Source organism: Erythrolamprus reginae, chromosome 1 (genome assembly GCF_031021105.1).
Source record: "Erythrolamprus reginae isolate rEryReg1 chromosome 1, rEryReg1.hap1, whole genome shotgun sequence".
NCBI classification, from domain to species: domain Eukaryota; kingdom Metazoa; phylum Chordata; class Lepidosauria; order Squamata; family Dipsadidae; genus Erythrolamprus; species Erythrolamprus reginae.
The window spans coordinates 189,011,242-189,033,478 of NC_091950.1; the positions used below are offsets into that span (position 1 = coordinate 189,011,242).

The window sequence follows — 22,237 nt, forward strand, 5'->3', positions numbered from 1 at the left end:
TACAGTTGCAAAACGGCATGGGTGAAACCTATTGGCCTTCCCAGTCACGATTCTGGTTGGGTGTGGGATCAAAACTGCAATGGTTACTGTTATTGATGACCTTTGGCACAACCAGGAAGGGGAGAATTATTTTCTTGGTCCTGCTTAATCTTTTGGTGACTTGATACCACCAACCATAGTATTCTTCTGAGCCAGTGAGAAGAATTAATTGAACTTCAACTGTCAAGCTTGCTGCTGCTGCATTCTTTGCTTGGTTGTCATAGAGACGGGGAGGGGTAGATATCAAGGGGGGTTGGGAAGTGTGCAGGAGGAGAAAAGTTTTGTTAGGATAAGTTTTGATTTCCCAGGTGTCGGCGGAGACCGTTAGACGGGCAAATTCCTGAGAAGCCCGGGAGGAGCATCTTGGACCACCTGATGCGTCTGGACAATGGAGATTGGGCGGATGCCCAACAGGGGGGTGAGAAAAGGGGTTTTAGTATGTGGGGTACACGCCATTTTCTTCAGACTTTGCTTTGCTTTCGATGCTTCAAGTTCTGATTTTGATAAATTAAACTTTGAACCTTAAATGAAAGGACTCTGAGTTTTATTTGTCTGAATTCTGACTGGCAGCCTTGACAGTTCTCCTTCCTGAATAGTGTGGTCCAGTTCATAGCATTGGACGGGAAGAGGTCAAGGCCTAAGGAGCTCCAATTTTGGGCTGCCATAGATCATTTTGCTTCTTTCCCTACTGTTTTACATCTTTATGAAATCACTGGGAGAGGTCATTGGTGGCACAAGGTAATCTGGTATTTCATCAATATGCTGCTGATACCAGGTGTTAGCCACAAGCAACCAGAACAGCTCCATGAAATGATTAAATAAGTTTATTTTAGTAAAATCTATGGAGATTCTCAGTCATCCAGGTCATGGTTGTCCCAACTATGCTTTTTCAAGAGGCAACTGGACTTTCTGCTTTTTCTTTGAAGACCTTTCACTTCTCATCCAAGAAGCTTCCTCAGCTACTTTAGTAAAGAACACCAGTGTATAGTAATCTCTCCTTCTGTCTGCCTTCCCTTAGGAAATGACATATATACTGCTAATGTCTTGACTTTATATGCTTTCTCCTATCTTCCATCTAACTTTTCCTATTAGTACCATGTCCCTATTAGCCAGTGGTTCCACCACATCCAGTTATGGACTGCCTTCCTGATCCTGGCAGAAATTGTGGTGGAGGACATGTGCCCAAAAAGGTGATAGGGAGAAACAAACTTAGATGGAACCCCAGCAAGAGAGAGTGGCTGCAAATTCATAAACCACCTGTTTGCAAAGCTATACTATATGTAGTATATTGAGAAGTGTAGCTAAATGTCACCATAGGTAGAATCAATTAGTATTACTTAAGTCTTGTAAAAGCCAGCAAGATTTAATCTTCAGATCTTCACTGCCAGTGAAGTCTAAACATTATGTGAATGTTTAGTACAAAGTTTCAAACAAAAAGCTTTGGATAATATCCTGATCCAATGAAAATTAAGACCATACAGATAGTTCTCGACTTGCCACAGCAATTGCAACTGGGATTGCTATTGCTAAGCAATGCAGTCATAAATGACAATGTCATGTGACCGTATCGCTTAGTGCGCTTCCAGTTGCCATCATAACTCCAAGACAATGCAGGTCATTAAGCAGGACCCCTAGGGGTGACAAGGTACCAATGGGGGGGGGGGATCATAAGTGGTGAAGGAGCTATGGACAGGCACAGACTACAGAGCTCAAGTGGGTGGGGCTGCTACAGAGTATGAAATCATACCACCATAGTGGGGCTACTCCGGAGAAAAAGCATAGAGCAACTTGATACTTTCCTTGCCAATTTCCCCATTGATTGTGGGCAAGGAAGGTAGCAAGTGTTGATCACATGATTGTGGTGATGCTACAATGTCTGCAAGGTCCCGACTCAGTCATAAGTTCCCCCATTTCAGTGCTGTTATAATTTTGAATAGTCTCTGAACAAGTGGTCGTAAGTCAAGGACTACCTATAGTAGAAGACAGTACTCAACCTCACAAATACTTAATGCTTTGTTATGATTTCATTGATTCAGCTTAAACCCTTTTTCCTCTTTGCAGTCTGTTTTGATTCATAAATGATACGGAACACATCTTTAATTTGGGTAAGCATTCATGCCCAGGCTGCTCCTATTCCCTGGGTTGCTGTTTGAGACTTAACCCTAATTTTATGTTAAATCACTGCACATACTGCAAAAACAATGAGATGAATGACTCCAGTAATAGGCTAAAATAAATCCCCAAACTTATTCCCCTGAGACGGCTTTTGGAGGAATTAGTTTTTATAGGCATGTAGATTGGAGACTTTCGGTGAAACAATAATCTTTATAGGAGGTTTCAGTCATGACTGGCTGTTGGTCATCATACTTTCACCTGCTAACTTCCATCTTTTTTGATTCATACTTGAGCTGAAGTATTAAGTGACATGAATGGCGTAGAGACCAATTTCTTAGTCACTACATTCAAACCTAATTCTGCGCCGCTGCTAAGTCACAATGCCAAATATACTTGACAAGTAACCTCCATCATTCAGCATGTGTAACAAGCAAAACTGATTCCCTAGCGACTAAAGTAACAGTTGCTTCTTTCAACCCCATGACAGCTGCAAGCTCCGTTTTCCAACACCATCCCATTCTGAATTCCAGCTGGTGAAACTCTGTACTATATTTAGTGGGCAAGATTAAATTACAGAAGCTTCAAGCAGGGCAAACATACATTGATCTGCCTTTTTCAGGCAGACCTAGGTACCAACAAGAGGGGTTTCTTTTGTGCTTTGGTAGCCAAGCCTTCCAGAAAATGGATTCCCAGAGAGAACTTACCGAAGAACTCCGACTTTATCAATCCACTCTTCTTCAAGATGGCCTCAGGGAGCTTTTGGAAGAGAAAAAGTTTATTGACTGTTCCCTAAAAGCCGGGGATAAAAGTTTGCCATGTCACAGACTGATCTTGTCAGCTTGCAGTCCTTACTTCCGCGAGTACTTCTTATCTGAGCAAAGTGAAGATAAAAAGAAAGAGGTAGTGCTGGATAACGTTGACCCAGCCATCCTTGATATGATCATTAAGTATCTTTATTCTGCAACCATCGACCTTAACGATTCTAACGTACAAGAAATTTTTGCTCTGGCCAGCCGCTTTCAAATCCCATCCATTTTTACCGTCTGCGTTTCTTATCTTCAGAAGAGGCTGGCTGTTGGCAATTGCTTGGCCATCCTTCGGTTAGGTCTCCTCCTCGACTGTCCGAGGCTTGCCTTGTCCGCCCGTGACTTTGTGTCTGACCACTTTGTGAAAATTTGCAAAGAAGAGGACTTCATGCAACTCGCTCCTCATGAACTCGTTTCGGTGATTTTGCCAGATAATCTGAACGTTGAAAAGGAGGAAGTAGTTTTCGAAGCGGTCATGAGATGGGTCAAGTCAGATAAAGAGAAACGGGTGAAGAGTCTCGGAGATGTCTTTGACTGCGTCCGCTTTCGGCTGATGGAGGAGAAGTATTTCAAGGACCATGTTGAGAAGGATGACATCATTAAAAGCAACCCAGACCTTTCGAAAAAAATGAAAGTCGTTAAAGATGCTTTTGCCGGGAAATTGCCCGAACCTAAAAAAGCCGGAGAAAAGTCAGCCAAAGGAGAGGTTAACGGGGATGTAGGGGATGAAAATTTACTCCCCGGCTACCTAAACGATGTTCCGAGGCACGGGATGTTTGTTAAAGATCTCATTCTTTTGATCAATGACACCGCGTCGGTAGCTTATGACCCTACAGAAAACGAGTGCTATTTAGCCGCACTCTCGGAACAGATTCCCAGAAATCATTCCAGCTTAGTCACAAAGCAAAAACAGGTCTTTGTGGTTGGAGGACTGTATGTGGATGAAGAGAACAAGGAACGGCCTTTCCAGTCATACTTCTTTCAGGTATAATTTTATTCCTTTAACTCGGCGTAAGAAAAGGATAGCTCCACGTTATTAAAAATCTAACTTCTATGTAGATCTTTAGTGCATCTTTTGGATTCTTTCCAGCTCAGGGTTGCATTCACATGTATGTAAAAAATTATCCATAAATTATTTTCTATTAGTTTTTTTTTTTTAATTATTTTTAATTGGTTTTTGCACATACATAACACAGTACAAACAACATACAACAGTGCTCTGTGCATGTGTTCCCATCACCCGACTAAACATATTTTCTATTAGTTTAGCATGATTTCTAGAGACTCTTTAGAATGTCAGCATGGTCTAACTCATATATTTCTGCTACGGAGTTATCTTTGTGTGCAGCAAATTATAATAATTGTATTGGTTTCATAAGAGATGCTGTGGCATCATCTACCCTTAAATCACTGTTCAGACGGCTGTTTAAATACTTGAATCAGGTCAGCTGGCGGCTGGTGGGCACACTCAGTCCTGTCTTGTTAGTACCTTTGGCAAAAGGCCTGAAAGAAACTACTCATAGTTGTCGTTACACAATCTCTTTCATCTTTCTGTCAACTGTGAATAAGGATTGGACGCAAATTTACAATTTACGATTTGGTGGTGGGGTGTAAATGCTTGTCTGGTGGTGGGCACTAATCACAAAGCACCTGTTTTATGTTGTGTGTGTGTTTATATCTTTAAAAAAATCAATAAAAATATTAATTTAGATATTTTTTAAATATATTAGATTTGTTATTGTACATTGTTTTTATTATTGCTCTGAGCCGCCCCGAGTCTACGGAGAGGGGCGGCATACAAATCTAACAAATAATAATAATAATAATAATAATAATAATAATAATAATAATAATAAATAAATAATTTTTTAAAAAGGATTGGATGGAAATTTATTTATTTATGTATTTATTTATTTATTTATTAGATTTGTATGCCGCCCCTCTCCACAGACTCGGGGCGGCTCACAACACAATAAAACAGTTCATAACAAATCTAATAATTTAAAATTTAAAATATTTTAAAAAACCCATTATTAAGCAGACATACGTACAAACATACCATACATAAATTGTATAGGCCCGGGGGAGATATCTCAGTTCCCCCATGCCTGACGACAAAGGTGGGTTTTGTGGAGTTTACAAAAGGCAAGGAGGGTGGGGGCAGTTCTAATCTCTGGGGGGAGCTGGTTCCAGAGAGTCGGGGCCACCACAGAGAAGGCGTTTTGTATGCTTGTTCAAATGAATGTCTGAATGAGACAATGTTGATTTTAGGTGTCGTTTTTTAAAAATGTTCTTGACTTCTTGTTTTTACTCATTGCTTGCCTCAATCCAGTATCACACGCAGTGCTTCCATTTATGTTTCCTTGCTTTTCAACATAAGAAATATCCAAAAAGAAAGAAATGCCCATATAGATTGAATTCCGCCTACGTAATATAGACACATTTATTTGTCGGGGCACATAAAATTACATTTAATCGTCTCAGTAGCCAACTTTATAAAATCCATTACACTATTCTCAAAACATTTGCCCATTTCTGCATTAAACGATGGTGTTACTAAGTCATAGTTTAATGCAGAGGTGGGCAAATTTTTCTCTTTTATTTATTGGTAGGGAGGACTGGGGCCATCCAGGACAATCAATCTAATGATATCCCCACCACCACCTAAGGGAACAGAGACAGGTTTTCAGGCCGGGATTGCTACTTAGTGCCGCTACTGGTGCGATGCGTGTGGAGCTTTGGATCCCCGCTGTGTATGTACATGTGTCCCAGTGAGATTTGGTTATGCACATGCACAGGAAGCAAAGTCTCGTGAGAGGATGCGCATGTGTGTGAGATTTCAGCAATTTTTTGCTTCCGTGCCTGCGCAGAAGCAAAACATTGCCGAAATCTCTCTCCCGCGCACGTCCCCTCATGAGATCTCCACGCCAGAGCAGCAGAGCTGTGCGTGCCGCTCCATTTTTGCTAACGGTGCACAATGTGGTCTGTACTGGGTAGCAACCTGATACTGCAGATATGGTGTGGCATTTCTGCTTTAGTCGGAATGTTAAAACCTTTTGAAAAGCTTACACATCATTGACCAAAACTGATTTTTAAAACCCCCACTCCATTGTGTTTGATTGTCAATAGATTTTGAAATAAGTTTTTAGGCAATCACTAAGCAAATGGGCAATTCGAGATGGGGGTGGGGGGGTGAGGGACTTGCAAATTTGTGTAATGAAACACCAACTCTCTGCAGCCCTGAGGATACCCTCAACCACTTTGTATCTTTTTTGCCTGTTTGATGAGCAGATGAAGAACATCCACCCATTTTTATTTTCTTACGTTAATGAGTTATGTAAATCCAGAGACATTACTGAAAACACTAGGGCAGTGAGGGTGAACCTTTTCTTCCTTGGGTGCCAAAAGAACATGGGCACGTACTATAGTATATGTGCAAGTGCCCACACCCATAATTCAATGCCCAGGGAGGGCGAAAACAGCTTATTTATTTTATTTATTTATTCATTTATTTATTAGATTTGTATGCCGCCCCTCTCCGAAGACTCGGGGCGGCTAACAACAATAAAGAAAACAATGTAACAAATCTAATATTAAAAAATAATCTAAAAAAACCCAATTTAAGAGACCAATCATACAAACAAGCATACCATGGGTAAATTCTATAAGCCTAGGGGGAAGGGGAAAAAATTCAATTACCCCATGCCTGACGACAGAGGTGGGTTTTAAGGAGCTTGCGAAAGGCAAGGAGGGTGGGGGCAACTCTGATATCTGGGGGGAGCTGGTTCCAGAGGGTCGGGGCCGCCACAGAGAAGGCTCTTCTCCTACTCCCCAGAGGCCCTGTCCTCAACTTCTGGTGGGCCCAGTAGGATCATGCTTTGCCTTTCCCAAATGCTTCTCTGGAGCCAGGGGAGAGTAAAAATGCCCTTCCCCATTCCCCTGGAGGCTACCTGGAAGCCAAAAACACTCTCCCAGATCCTCTGTGCAAGCCAAAAATCAGCTGTCCGGCATACATATGCATGTTGCAACTGAGCTAGAGCAACAGCTCAGACGCCAGCAGATATGGCTCCGTGTGCCACCTATGGCACCCATGCCATAGATTCACCATCACTGCACTAGGGTAAGAGACCACACTTTGGATCACGTGAACTTGGACGAAATCTCAAGGATGTAAGTAAAGCAGGGAACCTGCCAAGGAAGATATCCACGGGAACATTTAGCCATGCTGCCTCTTCTTTTTAACTAATAATCAGTAATATCTTAACTTAGTCCTCAATTCAGTGTCCTAAAATCCTAAATCCAATCCTAAATCCAATGACTTAGGATCAAGTAACGATTCACAATCTCTAGTTACAAGACCCCTAGAAATAAAAGCCTTCCTTCCTTTCAAGCAGCTGCTGACACTTTTAAAAGAAGTGGATTCCATGCCTTCCGCATATATTCCCATCCACGAGAGGGTTCCACATTCCTTTTTGCAGGAGCAAATCTTTCAGCTCTTGGGAGTGCTTTTGCTTAGCTTTGGAAGCAAATGCTTGACATTCTGAGGTAACTGAGAAGCCTGAGAAAAGCAAAAGCCAACGTAGGTTCTGCCTAGGGGGAAAAAATGCTGCAGACGAAACCCTAAAGCAGGAGTGGCCACCCATGGTGACTTGTGGACCTGTGGACTTCAACTCCCAGAATTCCCCAGCCAGCCACCTGGAAGTCTGGAACAGTGTTTCCCAACCTTGACAACTTGAAGATATCTGGACTTCAACTCCCAGAATTCCCCAGCCAGCATTCGCTGGCTGAGGAATCTTGGGAGTTGAAGTCCAAATATCTTCAAGTTGCCAAGGTTGGGAAACATTGGTCTGGAAGGAGTTGGGCGGCTTATAAATCACACAAATAAATAAATAAGTCCACAATTCTTAAAGTCACCAAGGTTGGAAAGCCCTGCCCTAAAGCCTTGAAGGACTCAGAGGAGAGATTTTCAAAAGATGCTCTGGGACCCACAAATATGGGGTGTACAAGAAAGATGGAGAAATGCTGACAGCCAAGGTGTCTCGGGGTTAAGACATAATACGCTTGTTTCCAGATCTTAAGGTAAAAGTGGTGGGATGTGCTGAACTGTTCCTACAATGCTGTTCTGAGCTGTTTTCAAATGTGCCTGGCACGTTTGCTAACCATCTTCATTCTACGTTTGAATCAAGCTGGACACCATTACATCTGAATGGATTGGCCTGCCTCCCCTGCCATCTGCCCGATGCTTGTTTGGGCTGGGAGAATCGGAGAACAAAATCTACGTCATTGCAGGCAAAGATCTCCAAACGGAGGAGTCTTTGGATTCCGTTTTATGTTACGATCTGGAGTAAGTGGCTTGATTGAACACGGCTTTATTTTTTCTCTCTTAATTTCTTTCACACCTATTTCTTTTTACTTATCTTTTTTCTTCTCTCTATTTAAATCTTTGTGTACATAGTGTTGTACTATATGTATTGTAGTTGTGTGATTTTATTGTAAATATCTAATAAACTTTTTTCAAAAAAAAGAAAAGAACACGGCTTGGTTTGACAAAATGTTTCTCATTGATGGCCTGTGAGATCGAAGAGCCTCACTGGTGTCCCTTTTACCCTCCAGGTCCCTCAAATGGAACGAAGTCAAGAAGCTGCCCCTGAAAGTATATGGCCATGCTACAGCTTCACATAATGGAGCTATATATTGCCTTGGAGGGAAGACAGATGATAAGTAAGTACTGGACAGCTTCAAGAGTGTTGCAAGTACTCCCCTCCCCAAACTTTCCCATGCAACTATTTACCCTGGTTAAAATCCTATTAACAGCTGAGGCTTACAGCCGAGGTCAGTGTGTAAACATTAGTTCAGGGGTCTCCAACCATGGCAAATTTAAGACTTGTGGACTTCTGAGGGTGCTGCAAAGTCCCTGAGGGGAACGATGTCTCAAAGGGACTTAGAGCAACCCCATCCATGGGGGGTCACTCACGAACGCGAATCCTAGAAAGAAGACTTGGACACATCTCTCTCTGGGTGAAATGACACAGTATTGAGCTGTGCACCTCCTTTTATTGGGGGGCATATGCAAATGGGAGTGATTACACGTACATGTCAAGTGATATACAAACGTCCAATAACATAACTCTGAAACATGACACAATTTCCGAGTCCTTCCATCTCCATATGGCACGTAACTAGTTTCTACTGAACAAATGTCTCTCATGGCCAATTTCCTGGGACCTTTTGTTGTTTAACACAGCTATCTCCTGTTTACCACAAAGCAAGGTCTTTTATAACAGCCTTCGTCCTGTTTACCCCAGGCAATGTAAATTGCATCTTTTGATCACACAGTTCTTTTCCTGTTGACACATTCTTGTTATCCAAGGAGAGTTCTGAATCGTTTTATGGCCAGTCACTTCCTAAGCAAATTTCACCATAAGTACCTACTTATCTTATGTGATTGTTATGTACAGTCCTGTCCTGGCTAATGGAATAAAAGTGTATAAGGCATTATGCTAGAAATACAGATATCAATCCTATCCTAACATTATGCTATGGCAGCTACGGACTTCAACTCCCAAAGTTCCTCAGCAAGCTTTGCTGGCTGAGGAATTCTGGGAGTTGAAGTCCACAAGTCTTAAAGTTACCAAGGCTGGAGAGACCCCTGCCTTACTTGCTTTCAAGATCAATGCAGACATTCATCACAGGGAAGGAAAAGGCTTTGAAGAGCTGGTGACTGTTCTGTATATTGTACATACAGGTATATTGGCTCAGACGTGTCATTCAAGATGAGTGAAGTTTCCACCACTCTTTATTTAGATTCCCCAGCACTGATATTGGACGTATGAAGCCCCATTTCTGCAACGTTCTGATGAAGATCTTGCTGTAGTTGCAGAACTATAAATTCAGAGGTTTAACAAGTATTTCTGTTTGCAGTTTTATCATCGGGTAAATCAGAGTTTAGGGTAGCAAGTGTTTAAAGGCAGAGGTAAATCACAATCACAACGCCAACGAAGTTATTTTATATAGGCATGAAAGCTAACAGAACAATATTGATTTTTTTAAATTAACATAAAAATAAGCAATTCCATTGGCACAAACACAGTGCCTTCTGATATCAAGAAAGATCAGAAATAATTCACAAATAATATAAAAGAGGAATCAGTTCATGGTTGTTTTGACATTCGCATTCAGATTAAGCAGTGGTTTCCATTAATCTTAAGGATTTGATTTTATTATTCCTGACCACCTAATTTTCTGAAATCTGCACAGCAATGGTATAGGACATTTATATTAACTAGCCTTGGCAATAAAACAATACATCTAGAAATTTGCAATCAAGCTATATCAGACAATATTTGAATGGGAAAATACACAAAAGAAGAAAAAGTGCTATGACAGAAATAATTGGTTTTAACTTTAAAATATATTGATTGATTGATTGATTGATTGATTGATTGATTGATTGATTAAATTTGTATGCCGTCCCTCTCCGTAGACTCGGGGCGGCTCACAGCAGTGATAGAAACAATGTACAATACAAATCTAATAATATGAAGTTAAAAACCCATAATTTAAAAAACATGCACACAACACACCATACATAAATTATATAGGCCTGGGGAAGATATTTCAATTCCCCCATGCATGATAAGGGCTTTGTTTCATATTTAATAAGGATGCACATAAAATAGACAGTATCTTTTGTTTTAAGCTCAGGATGAAACAATTCCACCTGAAACGTTCTGTTTTGTGTAAATAGAATAAAAAGTGAAATCCATCAAATGTAATAGATGGAACAAATTGAAGCAAGAACTCTTATTTGTTCCCTTATTTTTTACCCATAACTTTTAGGCAGAGTGATGATCAAAACCGATTGCTCTCTGCCATCTGACTACAGAAAACTTTTAAAATGAATTATTGTAAAATTTGAGAACATTACAGATTTCCCAAAGGAAGCAGTCCTTTTTCAGCTCTGAAAAGTTCAACGGCAACAAGGCACAACAGAATGTACACCGTGACTACAGAGACACAAACTAACAGGACTAGTAGCTTTTATATTTTCAATGTGTACCCTGAAAATTCAGCATCACGGAGCACATAGTACATTCATACCATATCTCAATGACTAGCAACATAATCATTGTGTTTACTCTTCAGAGTATAGATTAGAATTAGAATAATTAGAATAATTAGAATTAGAATAATTATTAGAATTAGAATTCTTTATTGGCCAAGTAAGATTGGACACACAAGGAATTTGTCATTGGTGCATATGCTCTCAGTGTACATAAAAGGAAAGAACTTGAAAACCAAAACAACCTTAGTTATATTTATATATTATCCAATGGGCTCATACTGTTTGTTAATGGTTACCCATCAATGAGAGAAAGTACAGCAGAGTACAGCCCGGGGGAAAGATTTTTTTTAAAAGCATCGGGCAGGCCAGCAAGCAGCAGAGAGCAATTTTCATTCTTGCATTATTTTAAAAAAACCAAAAACACCAGGCAATTGGGATAGTCTGCCTGCAGTGGTAGCCTATTCCCCATGCAGTTGAGTCAGTGACTTATCAGCTTTCCAATGCAGACCAGACAAGAAATAGGACCAAATGTCTGATATCTTGCCCTGTCTCCTTTTACAGCCTGAGAAATTAGGGAGGGTCTATTCTCAGTCTCTTTCTCTGCCTGTTATGCAGTTGTAGGCTGAACCCTCTCTTATTTGAAGTTTCCCCATGTTTGCATTTCTTCCCCTTGTTTGTCAAGGACTTTCTCACACATCATTACATGAGGGAACCCAATCCCATTTGTCTGAAGCATGTGTTTTCATCGTTGCTGTTGTTCCCATTTTTCAAACGGTTGACGTTCTTCTCGTACACAGAAAATGCACAAACCGAGTCTTCATCTACAATCCCAAGCGGGGAGACTGGCGCGATCTTCCTCCCATGAAAGTGGCTCGCTCCATGTTTGGTATTGCCATCCATAAAGGGAAAATCGTGATTGCCGGAGGTGTCACTGAAGAAGGCCTCTCTGCTACGGTTGAAGCCTTTGATCTCACCACCAACAAGTTAGTCAACAACCCGTCCATTCTTGTTTAATAGCACAGCTTAGGGCCACCACTATGCAGGCTTTCTTTGGGGGCCACTGGAATCATTTATTAATAAATGCGATTGACTTCTTTAAATGGTATAAATGTTGTCCCAGGATATGGCAATGCAGGGTAGGTGAGCAAACAAGCAGTGGGAATGACTTGCAGCCTTCTGCCAATTTATTTGTGGGAAGTCACCAGGGAATACCACACATGACTCTAAAATGCTGGCTCTTTTTAAAAGTGCTATTGCTAACATGTTGTAAGCTGCCCTGAGTCTAAGGAGAAGGGCAACATAAAAAATGTATTAGATAGATAGATAGATAGATAGATAGATAGATAGATAGATAGATAGATAGATAGATAGATAGATAGATAGATTAGACAGACAGACAGACGATGATAGATAGATAGACAGACAGACTAGATAGATAAGATAGATAGATAGATAGATAGATAGATAGATTAGACAGACAGACAGACGATGATAGATAGACAGACAGACAGACAGACAAGATAGATAGACAGACAGACTAGATAGATAGATAGATAGATAGATAGATAGATAGATAGATAGATAGATAGATAGATAGATAGATAGATAGATAGATAGATTAGACAGACAGACAGACTAGATAGATAGACAGACAGACAGACAGATGATGATCCCATACTGGTAGGGAAAAATAAGTGGAGCCCTTCGCTGTGACAGGGACATACCGGGGAATGTGCAAAACTACCCACAGTACTGCATTCTGCACCAACTGCATCTTCAGATGGTCTTCAGGAATGTGTTACAGATGCCCTCACCTTTTAAAAAAAACTAAAAAAAAACCTTCTCATTATACTCAAACGTCATATTCTGAAATCGAATGTTTTATTCATTAAATTACAGGTGGGAAGCGATGCCAGAATTCCCTCAGGAGAGAAGTTCCATTAGTTTAGTGGAATTGTCTGGATCCTTATATGCGATTGGAGGCTTTGCAATGATCCAGCTTGAATCGAAGGAATTTGCTCCTAATGAGGTTAATGACATCTGGAAGTAAGTTTGTTTTAAACATTTCCCCCCCACTTTGCTAGCTCAAAAGATTCAGATCATTCATGTTAGTTGTATGTATGAGAACGTAGAGTAAAATTCCCCTAAAATCTTTAGCAGTATTAAATGTAGACTTGATCTTGCATTGCCTATTTTTGGTTTTGCTTCAACATATTCTCCATATTACATAACTTTAATGTTTTGTCATAAAAGTAAAGAATTAAAAACATCAAATTACTTTGTAGAACTGCATGCAGAATATTTTTTTTGCTCACAGAGATATATATTTTTCCTAAGTGCACTGTGTACATTTTTTATTTTTTATTTTGGCACAGCATGGTCTGGGCTCATTTCTAATTCCTATGATTTATTCCAGGCAACCCCTAAAGTTGCCCATCATAACTTTTTCACAAAAGGCTTTAAAATAATGCATGCCTCAGCATTGTGAGGTGAAATTTTTGGGCGCTCCTGACAGGGAGGTTACCTTCTTAAAAATTAGCTCTGAACCAACCACAACTTAAAAACTGTACCTCTTCTTACAAAAGATCTTAAAAGCAGGGGTCTCAAACACAAACGCCTGAGCCTTTTCATGCATTGATACAAAAGTCTCTGAAATTCTTGTGATGCACACAATAAAGCCTGCGGTAATAATAAAAACGCACCAATCACTCAGCCCAACTGACATCACAGGATTGTTGTTATGGAGAAAATAAGAGCAGGAAGGAGTACTGTATTTGTGTTTTTGAGTTACTTAAAACATAATTTTAAAAAATAATAAATAAATAAAATATGCAAGAGAATTCCAGTTGAGACCTAAGATGGGGCTTGCTCTCTCTGGAACCACCATCACTATGGCTTCACAGTGTAAAGTACAGCTGTGTGTTTTTGGCAGGACAGGCTGAAGGACAGCTGTTCTAACCCTGGAACCTCTGCTCTCTTTGTAACAGCTTGGACTTGCAACAGTGCTTAGGAAGTCATGGTTGAAAGTGTGTGTGTGAGACAAAGGGGAGGGAGGGAGGGAGGGAGGAAGGAAGGAAAGGAGAAAGCAGGCAGGCAGACAGGAAGAAACCAGGTGAAAGAAAAAAGGAAGGAAAAAAGAGGAAGGAAGGAAAGGAGGAGGAAGAAAGGAAGGAAGGAGGAAGGAAGACCCGTTGTACCTACCTGAACGGTCTTCTCGATGCACTGGAAGGAGAGTCCAACATGGGTATTTAACCAATCCTATTGGTAGAGACTGAGTAAAAAATTAACATAATAATAGGCACCGCCCCCAGCAGTCTCCCATGAGCCTCAGTTTTAAAAACGAATAACCAATGAAAGAGGATAACCAAATTTATTGAACAATAAACAAGCCAAACCAAGCCAACCCAACTTCCGGAGTCCCTAACCTTCAACTACCGGGTGGGTTTGGACTCTCCTTCCAGTGCATCGAGAAGACCGTTCAGGTAGGTACAACGGGTCTTCTCCACTGCATCTGGAAGGAGAGTCCAACATGGGATATACCAAAGCTCTCAAGGCCCATGGGAGGGAGAAGGTCTGATTAGGGACTTAGGAGAAACACAAACTTTCTGAAGGACTCGCCTGCCAAAAGCCGCTTCCGCAGAAGCGAAGGAGTCCACTTTATAATGCTTAATAAACGTGGTAGGTGCTGCCCAGGTTGCTGCTCTACAAATGTCTTCGATGGACGCTTGTGTCGCCCAAGCTGCTGAAGCAGCCGCACTCCTGGTGGAATGAGCTAATATCCCCTCTGGAGGGGTATGCCCTCCCGCCTTATAGGCCTCAGAGATACATTCCTTAATCCACCTACTAATAGATTTTGCCGATAGTCCTAGCCCTAATCTAGCCTCAGAAAAGGAGATAAACAGATTTTCTGACTTCCTGAACTGTTCCGTTCTCCTAATGTAAATCTTCAAAGCCCTCCTGACATCTATCTTATGCCATAACAACTCAGATGGATGAGTTCCATGAGTACAGAAGTCAGGCAAGATTAGCTCTTGCTTCCTATGGAACACCGAATTTACCTTCGGCACAAAAGAAGGGTCCAACCTAAGTACCACTCTGTCCGGATAGAAATGGCAGAGATCTGCTCTTACGGATAATGCTGACAACTCTGACACCCTGCGGGCGGATGTGATCGCCACAAGGAAGGCCGTTTTCAAGGAAAGTAACCTGACTGGTATAGTCCTCAGCGGCTCAAAAGGAGGCTTAGTCAACGCTTGTAGGACCAGTGTAAGATCCCAGGATGGGAATCTCCTGACTGGAGGAGAATGTTTATTTGTGGCTCCCTTAATAAAATCCCGAACCCAAGTATGTTGTGCTAACGTTCGAGACTCTGATGTCTGGATCATGGTAGATAAAGCAGCTACCTGTCTCTTCAAGGTATTAGGGGCCAGACCCTGCTCTACCCCTACCTGTAAAAAACCCAGAACATCCAGAACAGAAGCCACCCCAGGATCAATAGAGTGTGTAGTGCAAAATTTACAAAAGGCTGTCCAAGTCGCCTGATAAATTCGAGAGGTCGATGGACGCCTAGCTGCCTGCATAGTAGCTATGACCTTCTCCGGCAAGTTACATTGTCTTAGTCTATGCCTTTCAAGTGCCATCCTGTCAAGTGAAGCCATTGGGGATCCGGATGATGAAGGTTCCCCTGGCTGAGAGAGATGGCCTGGTCCGGAATCCTCCATGGGGGTGACACTGAGAGCGCCATCAAGTCGGCGAACCACGGACGTCTCGGCCAGTAAGGGGCAATTAAGAATACTTCCGCCCTCTCCTGGAGGATCTTTTCCACCACCCTCGGGATCAGGTTTACAGGTGGAAAGGCATACAGAAGTCCCGGGGGCCAAGGTGTCCACAAGGCGTTCGTTCCTTCCGCTCTCGGGTCTGGAAACCTTGTGAAGAACCTCGTGAGTTGAGCATTCTGGCTGGTGGCAAACAGGTCTACCAGAGGTATTCCAAACCTCTGGGTCAGCTGTGTGAAGAGTTCCGGGTCGAGCTTCCACTCGGACGGGTCCAGAGTCGCCCTGCTGAGCCAATCCGCCATGGTGTTGCTGATCCCGGCGATGTGTTCCGCAGTGAGGGATGCTAGATGAGTCTCGGCCCAATTGAAAAGCCGTGTGGTCTCCTCCATAAGGCGGTGTGACCTTGTGCCCCCCTGGTGGTTCAGGTGGGCCCTGGTCGCCACATTGTCTGTTAATATGAGTATATGTCTGTTTTCTACTATGGGGGCAAAGGCAAGGAGGGCTAAAAATACAGCCCTCAGCTCTAAGAAGTTGATATTGACCGGGGACAGGTCTTCCAATGTCCAGATGCCCTGGGCCATGTGACGGCCCAAGTGAGCTCCCCATCCGTATAAACTGGCGTCTGTGGTAAGGATGAGCCGATCCTGTGTTCTGAAGGGCGAGCCTCCCTGGATCGCTCCGGTGGTCCACCACTGTAGGGATCTTGCGACTGCCCTGGGTAACTTGATTGATCTGTGTGAATGGCTGATCCTGGCCCTCTGGGCCGGTAACAGGAACCACTGAAGGCCCCTGATATGATGTCTGGCCCAGGGTACAATCCCGATGGCGGACACTAGTGTCCCCAACACCTTTGACAACAGTGCCAATGGAACCCGTCTGCGACGGGTCAGATCGGTAACAAGACGGTGGATATTCTCTTGTCTCTCGGGAGAGAGAGATACGGTACCTGCTATGGTGTCGATAATGGCTCCTAGATGTTGAAGTCTGGTAGCGGGAACCATCTGGCTTTTTTCCAAATTGATGGTAAAGCCATGGGCTTCTAGTATCCGCACCGTCCTGGACAAATCCTCCCTGGCCTGACCGGGGGACCTGGACAAGATAATTATGTCGTCCAGGTAGGCCATCAGTCTGATGGAGTGTGACCTTAGATGTGCCGTCAACGCATCCAGCAACTTGGTAAAGGTTCGCGGGGCTGAAGATAGGCCAAAGGGCATGGCCTTGTACTGGTAGTGAATGCCCTCCAAACAGAACCTGAGGAATTTCCGATGGGCCGGGTGTACCGGTACATGTAGATAGGCCTCTTTCAGGTCTATTGAGGTAAGTAGGTCTCGAGTCCTGATTGAAGGGAGTATGGTTTGTAAGGAGTGCATGTGGAATCTCCTGTACTTTATAAAGACATTCAGCTGCTTTAAGTTCAGTATCATTCGATATCCTCCTGACGCCTTGGGCACGAGGAAAATCCGGGAATAAAATCCCCTTCCCTCCTCCACTGGGGGCACCTGTTCGATGGCCCGTATCTCCAGTAAATGTGCCACCTCTTTGTGGATTAGTTGTCGCTTTTGAGGGTCCCGGATTACCGGGCAATGTACAAAATGGTAAGGGGGCTGTCCTATGAATTCTAGTTGTAGTCCGTCCGACACGGTGGCTAGCACCCACCTGTCTGAAGACGTCATCCGCCACGAGGGACTGAAATGTTGCAATTTCCCTCCCAGCGGCAGACTCCCGGCTGAGTCATTTTGAACGACGAAACCCTCTCTGACTGTACCCCCGAAAGGGCCGCCTGGGCTGCTGGTATCCCCTCTGTCTGTCCTGGAACGATCCGCGGTCGCTCCGGAAGGGTTGTTGTGTATATTGACTCTGGCTGAAGGGTCGCTGTGTCTGTCCAGAGCTGGTAGATGCGTCCCAGCGAGGGTTCTGACGTCTCGTGTAAGGAGTAAACCTCCTATCTTGGCGTCTGTTGGATCTAGGTAGGACCTTCTTCTTGTCCTTGTCTTCAATTAAGACCTTATCCAGGATCTCCCCAAACAGCATAGAACCTTGCAATGGGGCTGACGCCAGGCGCCACTTCGACTTCAAATCAGCTGGCCAATTACGTAGCCACAGAAGTCTACGCGAAGAGAGTGTGGTAGCCATGCCTCTGCTGGCGAACTTAGCCGCGTGGAGGGTCGCATCGGCCGAAAACTCTGCTGCCGCCAGTAACTTACTTAAATCCTGGCGTAATCTACCCTCCTCCGGTCCAATCCGTGACTGCATTTCTTGGAGCCACATTATTGAGGCTCTGTTGAAGAAGGAGGCCGCAGCAGCTGCCCTGAACCCCCAGCCAGCCATCTGGTGGGTTTTGCGCAACAGGGTTTCCGCCTTCCTGTCTTCAGGTTTTAGGCTCTCTCCCGTCTCGGAGGGAACCAGGGCACTGGAAACCAGTGACACTACTGGTTGGTCAATGGGAGGGAACTCCAAAAGTTTTTCCACCTCCTCATCAAACGTATAAAATTTCCTCTCCAGGTTAGACGGTCCTTGGGCCGCTGCGGGATATTGCCACGGTTTTTTGACTCCTTCAATGAAAATGTGTGAAGCCGGAATAGAATCCGTCTCGGGTTGGGGCTCCCTAAGCAGCGACGCTGAAGTCTTACCGGCGTCTTCTTCTGTTGTTTTGGTTCCCTGGAGGTTCATTACTTGCTTTGCCTTAAAAAGCAAGGTCCTAAACAATGCTGGTTTAAAGAGACCTGCTACAGGCTGTTGCTCCGGCGGGTTCTCATCCTCCGAGAACTCGTACTCCTTGTCACTGTCCTCGCAAAAGGCCGGTTCTTCTGATAGGGACCCCAGCCCCGAGGGGGGCGGTGCTGGCCAAAGGTTTCTTGACTGGGGTGCAGCTCGGCGTACATACTGGCTTGATCCTGCGTTCACCCCTTGCGCGTAGACCTCAGCCATCAACTCCTGCATATCTGCGGGCATGTGCTGCCAGGACCCCTGCTGTGACCGCAGGCCGGCTGCCGTAGGGGTGAACGTGGCTGAAGGGGCCTGTGGGCCTCTTTGAGCCGGCCCCACTGACTCAGGTCGTGTCCAAGACGGAGTTGGTGAGGGTGCCACCTGAGGTATTGAAAAGAACTGTCCATCTGGTGACCAGTCACCCTCCTGGAAGGCCCCCGTGTGCCCATAGGCTGATTGTGGGGTCATGGGGTCAGGAGTGGGTACCTGCCTCTGAGTCAGGGGCACCACTGAAGGGGAAGGCTGCAAGGCTGCCTCTAATTTCTTCTCCAGCGCTTTTATGCGCTTTTCTGCCTCCTTAAGTGAGGCTGCCGAGGCTGGAGACTGGGAGGCCTTGGACTTCTCCTTAGCCTTCCCCTTTTCCTTTTCCTTGGGGGCTACTGGTGACCCCGCCTTGCTTTCTCCGGTTTGTTTATCCATTCTACTCACAATTAGCAATCTGCTTTAATCACCGAGCTCGAAAACCTCTTTTTGCACCTCGTCACGTCGAACAAAATGGCGACCGGCTACCCCTTGTTGTTGCGCTTGCGCTCTAGAGTCCAAAGCTCCTTTGGCGCCTTACAGCTGCCGGAAGCCCTTCCGGCCGGCGCTCTTATAGCTCTCTTGGGGGCTACCCAAGATGGCGGCGCCCAGCGTTTTCGCGGGCTTTCTCGCCCTTCACAAACGCCTCGCCGCTCGAAACTCGCCTTTCGCCGCTTCCCCGACGTCCTTAAACCTCCTGGGGACCTCTCGGCTCCTGCCTCTTCCGAGGCTTTGCAGCGTTCCCGGCGGCGGCGGCGGTACCAGCGACCTCGCCGCTTCACAGCTGATCGGGACTCCGCTCTTCTTACGGAGTCCCCTGGGGTGCCTTTCGTCTCGGGCCTCCCAGTGGGGGGGGCGGACCCCCCCACCTTCGGCCCGCAGCCCTCGTTTGACCGCGGAGGCCAGTGACTCCGGGCTGAGTTGCTCCTCTTGGGGGCAGATCCCGCGGAGGGAAACAGCCCCTAAGGAGATTGGTGGGGGTGTTGTCCTCGGAGGACAGAGACCCCTGCTCCAACGCTGTTCCAATCTGGAGAGGAGACAAAAACAACACATTAAACATGGTAAAAAACATTCATTTTACTCTAAGCAAACTCAGTATGACTCTACTCTTGGACTGAGTTTTTAAAAACTGAGGCTCATGGGAGACTGCTGGGGGCGGTGCCTATTATTATGTTAATTTTTTACTCAGTCTCTACCAATAGGATTGGTTAAATACCCATGTTGGACTCTCCTTCCAGATGCAGTGGAGAAGGAAGGAAGGAAGAAACAAGGGGAAAGAAAAAAGGAAGGAAAAAAGAAAAAAAAGGAAGGAAGGAAGGAAGGAAGGAAGGAAGGAAGGAAGGAAGGAAAAGATCAGAAGCATATGCAGAGAGATGCATCAGAGTAAAAATGTTCCCTGGAGATACAGCATTTGAAAACACATGGACCAAAGCATTTCTTCAGGGTAAATTTTGAGGGAGAAAACTTTGAAGACAGGAAGATAGGAATGAGTGAAAAGTTGGCAGAAAAGAGAGGGGGACAATTCAGAAAATGGAAGCACTTGGGGTATTTTAGATAGATGCAAGATTCAGAAACAAAAGTGTGTGTGTGTGTGTGTGTGTGTGTGAGTTAACATCACTTTCCAAGACAAGGCATTCAGAAGGATGACTGCATATTGGAATGTATATTTCTTGCATTACTTTTCCTTGTGTAGCAATGCTTGTTACATTCTTAGACTAGCAATTATTCTACAATATCTGTATTAATATAAGACAAGATGCTAAAAAAGAAACTTGAGTATTACTGGGCACAGATTTTAGAAGACAGGCTTGGGGGAAAAATAAAGCTAAAGGACCCCACTTATATAACTTTTTGTTCCTGCAGGTATGACGATGAGAAGAAAGAGTGGTGTGGCATGTTGAAAGAAATCCGCTACGCATCTGGAGCCTCTTGCCTTTCTATTGGCCTCAATATGTTTAAGCTATCAAAGCTGTAAACTAAGTGGCTACTTGACTGGCGATGAGGATTTGTTTTTTAATTGTCTCTAGTTTTGTTGTGTAAGCCTACCTTGTACAGAGATTGGTAACTTCAGTTAAGTATTTTGTCTTAAATGTCAATTAACTTCTGTTGAGTATTACTAGATTCCCCCCAACATTTACTAACTATATGATGGTGAACAGGTTTGGCTATAGACAGCAGTAAATAAAACTGAATTTAACACAAATTTGTCTTGGAGCTGGGCTTCTGTTTTAAAATAAATATCAAAGTTTAAATCAATAGCAGTATGGCCACTCAGATTATAGAAAAGGATTTCACATCTGGTCAGGGTTTCCCTTCTCTCTCTTGTTGAAGCCATCTGTAATTTGTTTACTTTTTTCCTGACTTTAGAAACTTATTTTGAGGATCAATCAGATTGTAGGAAATGGATTGACTTTCTACTAAAATAATGGTGATGTTTACTGACTATTTTTGGCCATTTCTAGTTCAGCAGCTCTCAATCTGCCCTGGGAACGTCAAGAAATGGGTATGACGGAGAGGGGCGGCATACAAATCCAATAAATAATAATAATAATAATAACAACAACAACAACAACAACAACAACAACAAAGGGTTCCTTGCATTGGACAGCCAACCTTTAAAGCCTCAATAGAAGAGGGCTGAATGCTTTGTTCCTCCCTCAATTTGCTCTATTCAGCATCAGGAACTATTATTAATTACTTATCTGCACTGAATTCCCTTCCAAAGAAACATAAGCCACCTAGGAGAAGTGCTTGGCAACAAACTGATCCCTTCACAATCAAAGCATACATTAAAAAAAAGCAAAAAAAACCAAACCCCCAAACACAAAAAACCAACAACCCCATAATTGGCAGACTTCCCTCATTGGAAAAGAGGAACAGGAGACCAAAGTAGGGCCTACTGCTAATAACATCTGGTTACGCTCAATAGAAGATTCCCCACTAAGGATGACACCAGTAAGACAGTGCCTCCTAATGTAACCGCTCTCATCCCAAAGACAAGTCTAACTCTACCAAACTTTCTAAAAGATTTAAACATGACCTGCCTGAAGCTGAAATGGGAAAAGTCCTTTATTTCAGTAAAAGCAGATTTAGTGCACATCTCCGAAAGTATTAATAACAGTTTAATGGTGATTTGCAAAAAATCGAGATTTATATTCAAACGAATGAGATGAAGAGGTAATTTCTATGTTAGGTGATGAAGAAATCCTGAAGTATGTTCCTTCTGATGCTGGCAACAGGCACTCATCTTTCAATACAGTTGCACAAACCAGGAAGAGGATGAAGAAGCAGCAAAAGCAGGGGTGGGTTCTATCTATCTTTCGCAACGGGTCACATCATGATGGAAGTGCACATTTTGTGCACGTCCCTTCCCGGAAAATGATCAAAAAATAGCTTCTGCACATGCACAGAAGCAAAAATTAGCTTTTGCA

The 22,237-nt window shown here is 43.6% G+C and overlaps 1 protein-coding gene across 1 annotated transcript; it reads left to right on the plus strand.

The window, feature by feature from the left end:
- The first annotated feature begins 2,723 nt into the window (after positions 1-2,723).
- KLHL41 (kelch like family member 41) lies at positions 2,724-20,872 on the plus strand. Its single transcript, XM_070731707.1, has 6 exons — positions 2,724-3,945; positions 8,147-8,304; positions 8,574-8,681; positions 11,823-12,008; positions 12,925-13,071; positions 20,670-20,872. The coding sequence occupies exons 1-6, from the start codon at positions 2,836-2,838 to the stop codon at positions 20,779-20,781; spliced, it is 1,821 nt and encodes a 606-aa protein (XP_070587808.1). The 5' UTR covers positions 2,724-2,835; the 3' UTR covers positions 20,782-20,872.
- The last annotated feature ends 1,365 nt before the right edge of the window (positions 20,873-22,237 follow it).

Bases quoted from the DNA above. Each gene is read 5' to 3' on its own strand.
- KLHL41 (XM_070731707.1), top strand. From the start codon at position 2,836: ATGGATTCCCAGAGAGAACTTACCGAAGAACTCCGACTTTATCAATCC. The intron at 8,305-8,573 runs GTAAGTGGCTTG...TTTACCCTCCAG, and splicing joins GTTTTATGTTACGATCTGGA to GTCCCTCAAATGGAACGAAG. The intron at 13,072-20,669 runs GTAAGTTTGTTT...TTGTTCCTGCAG, and splicing joins GAGGTTAATGACATCTGGAA to GTATGACGATGAGAAGAAAG.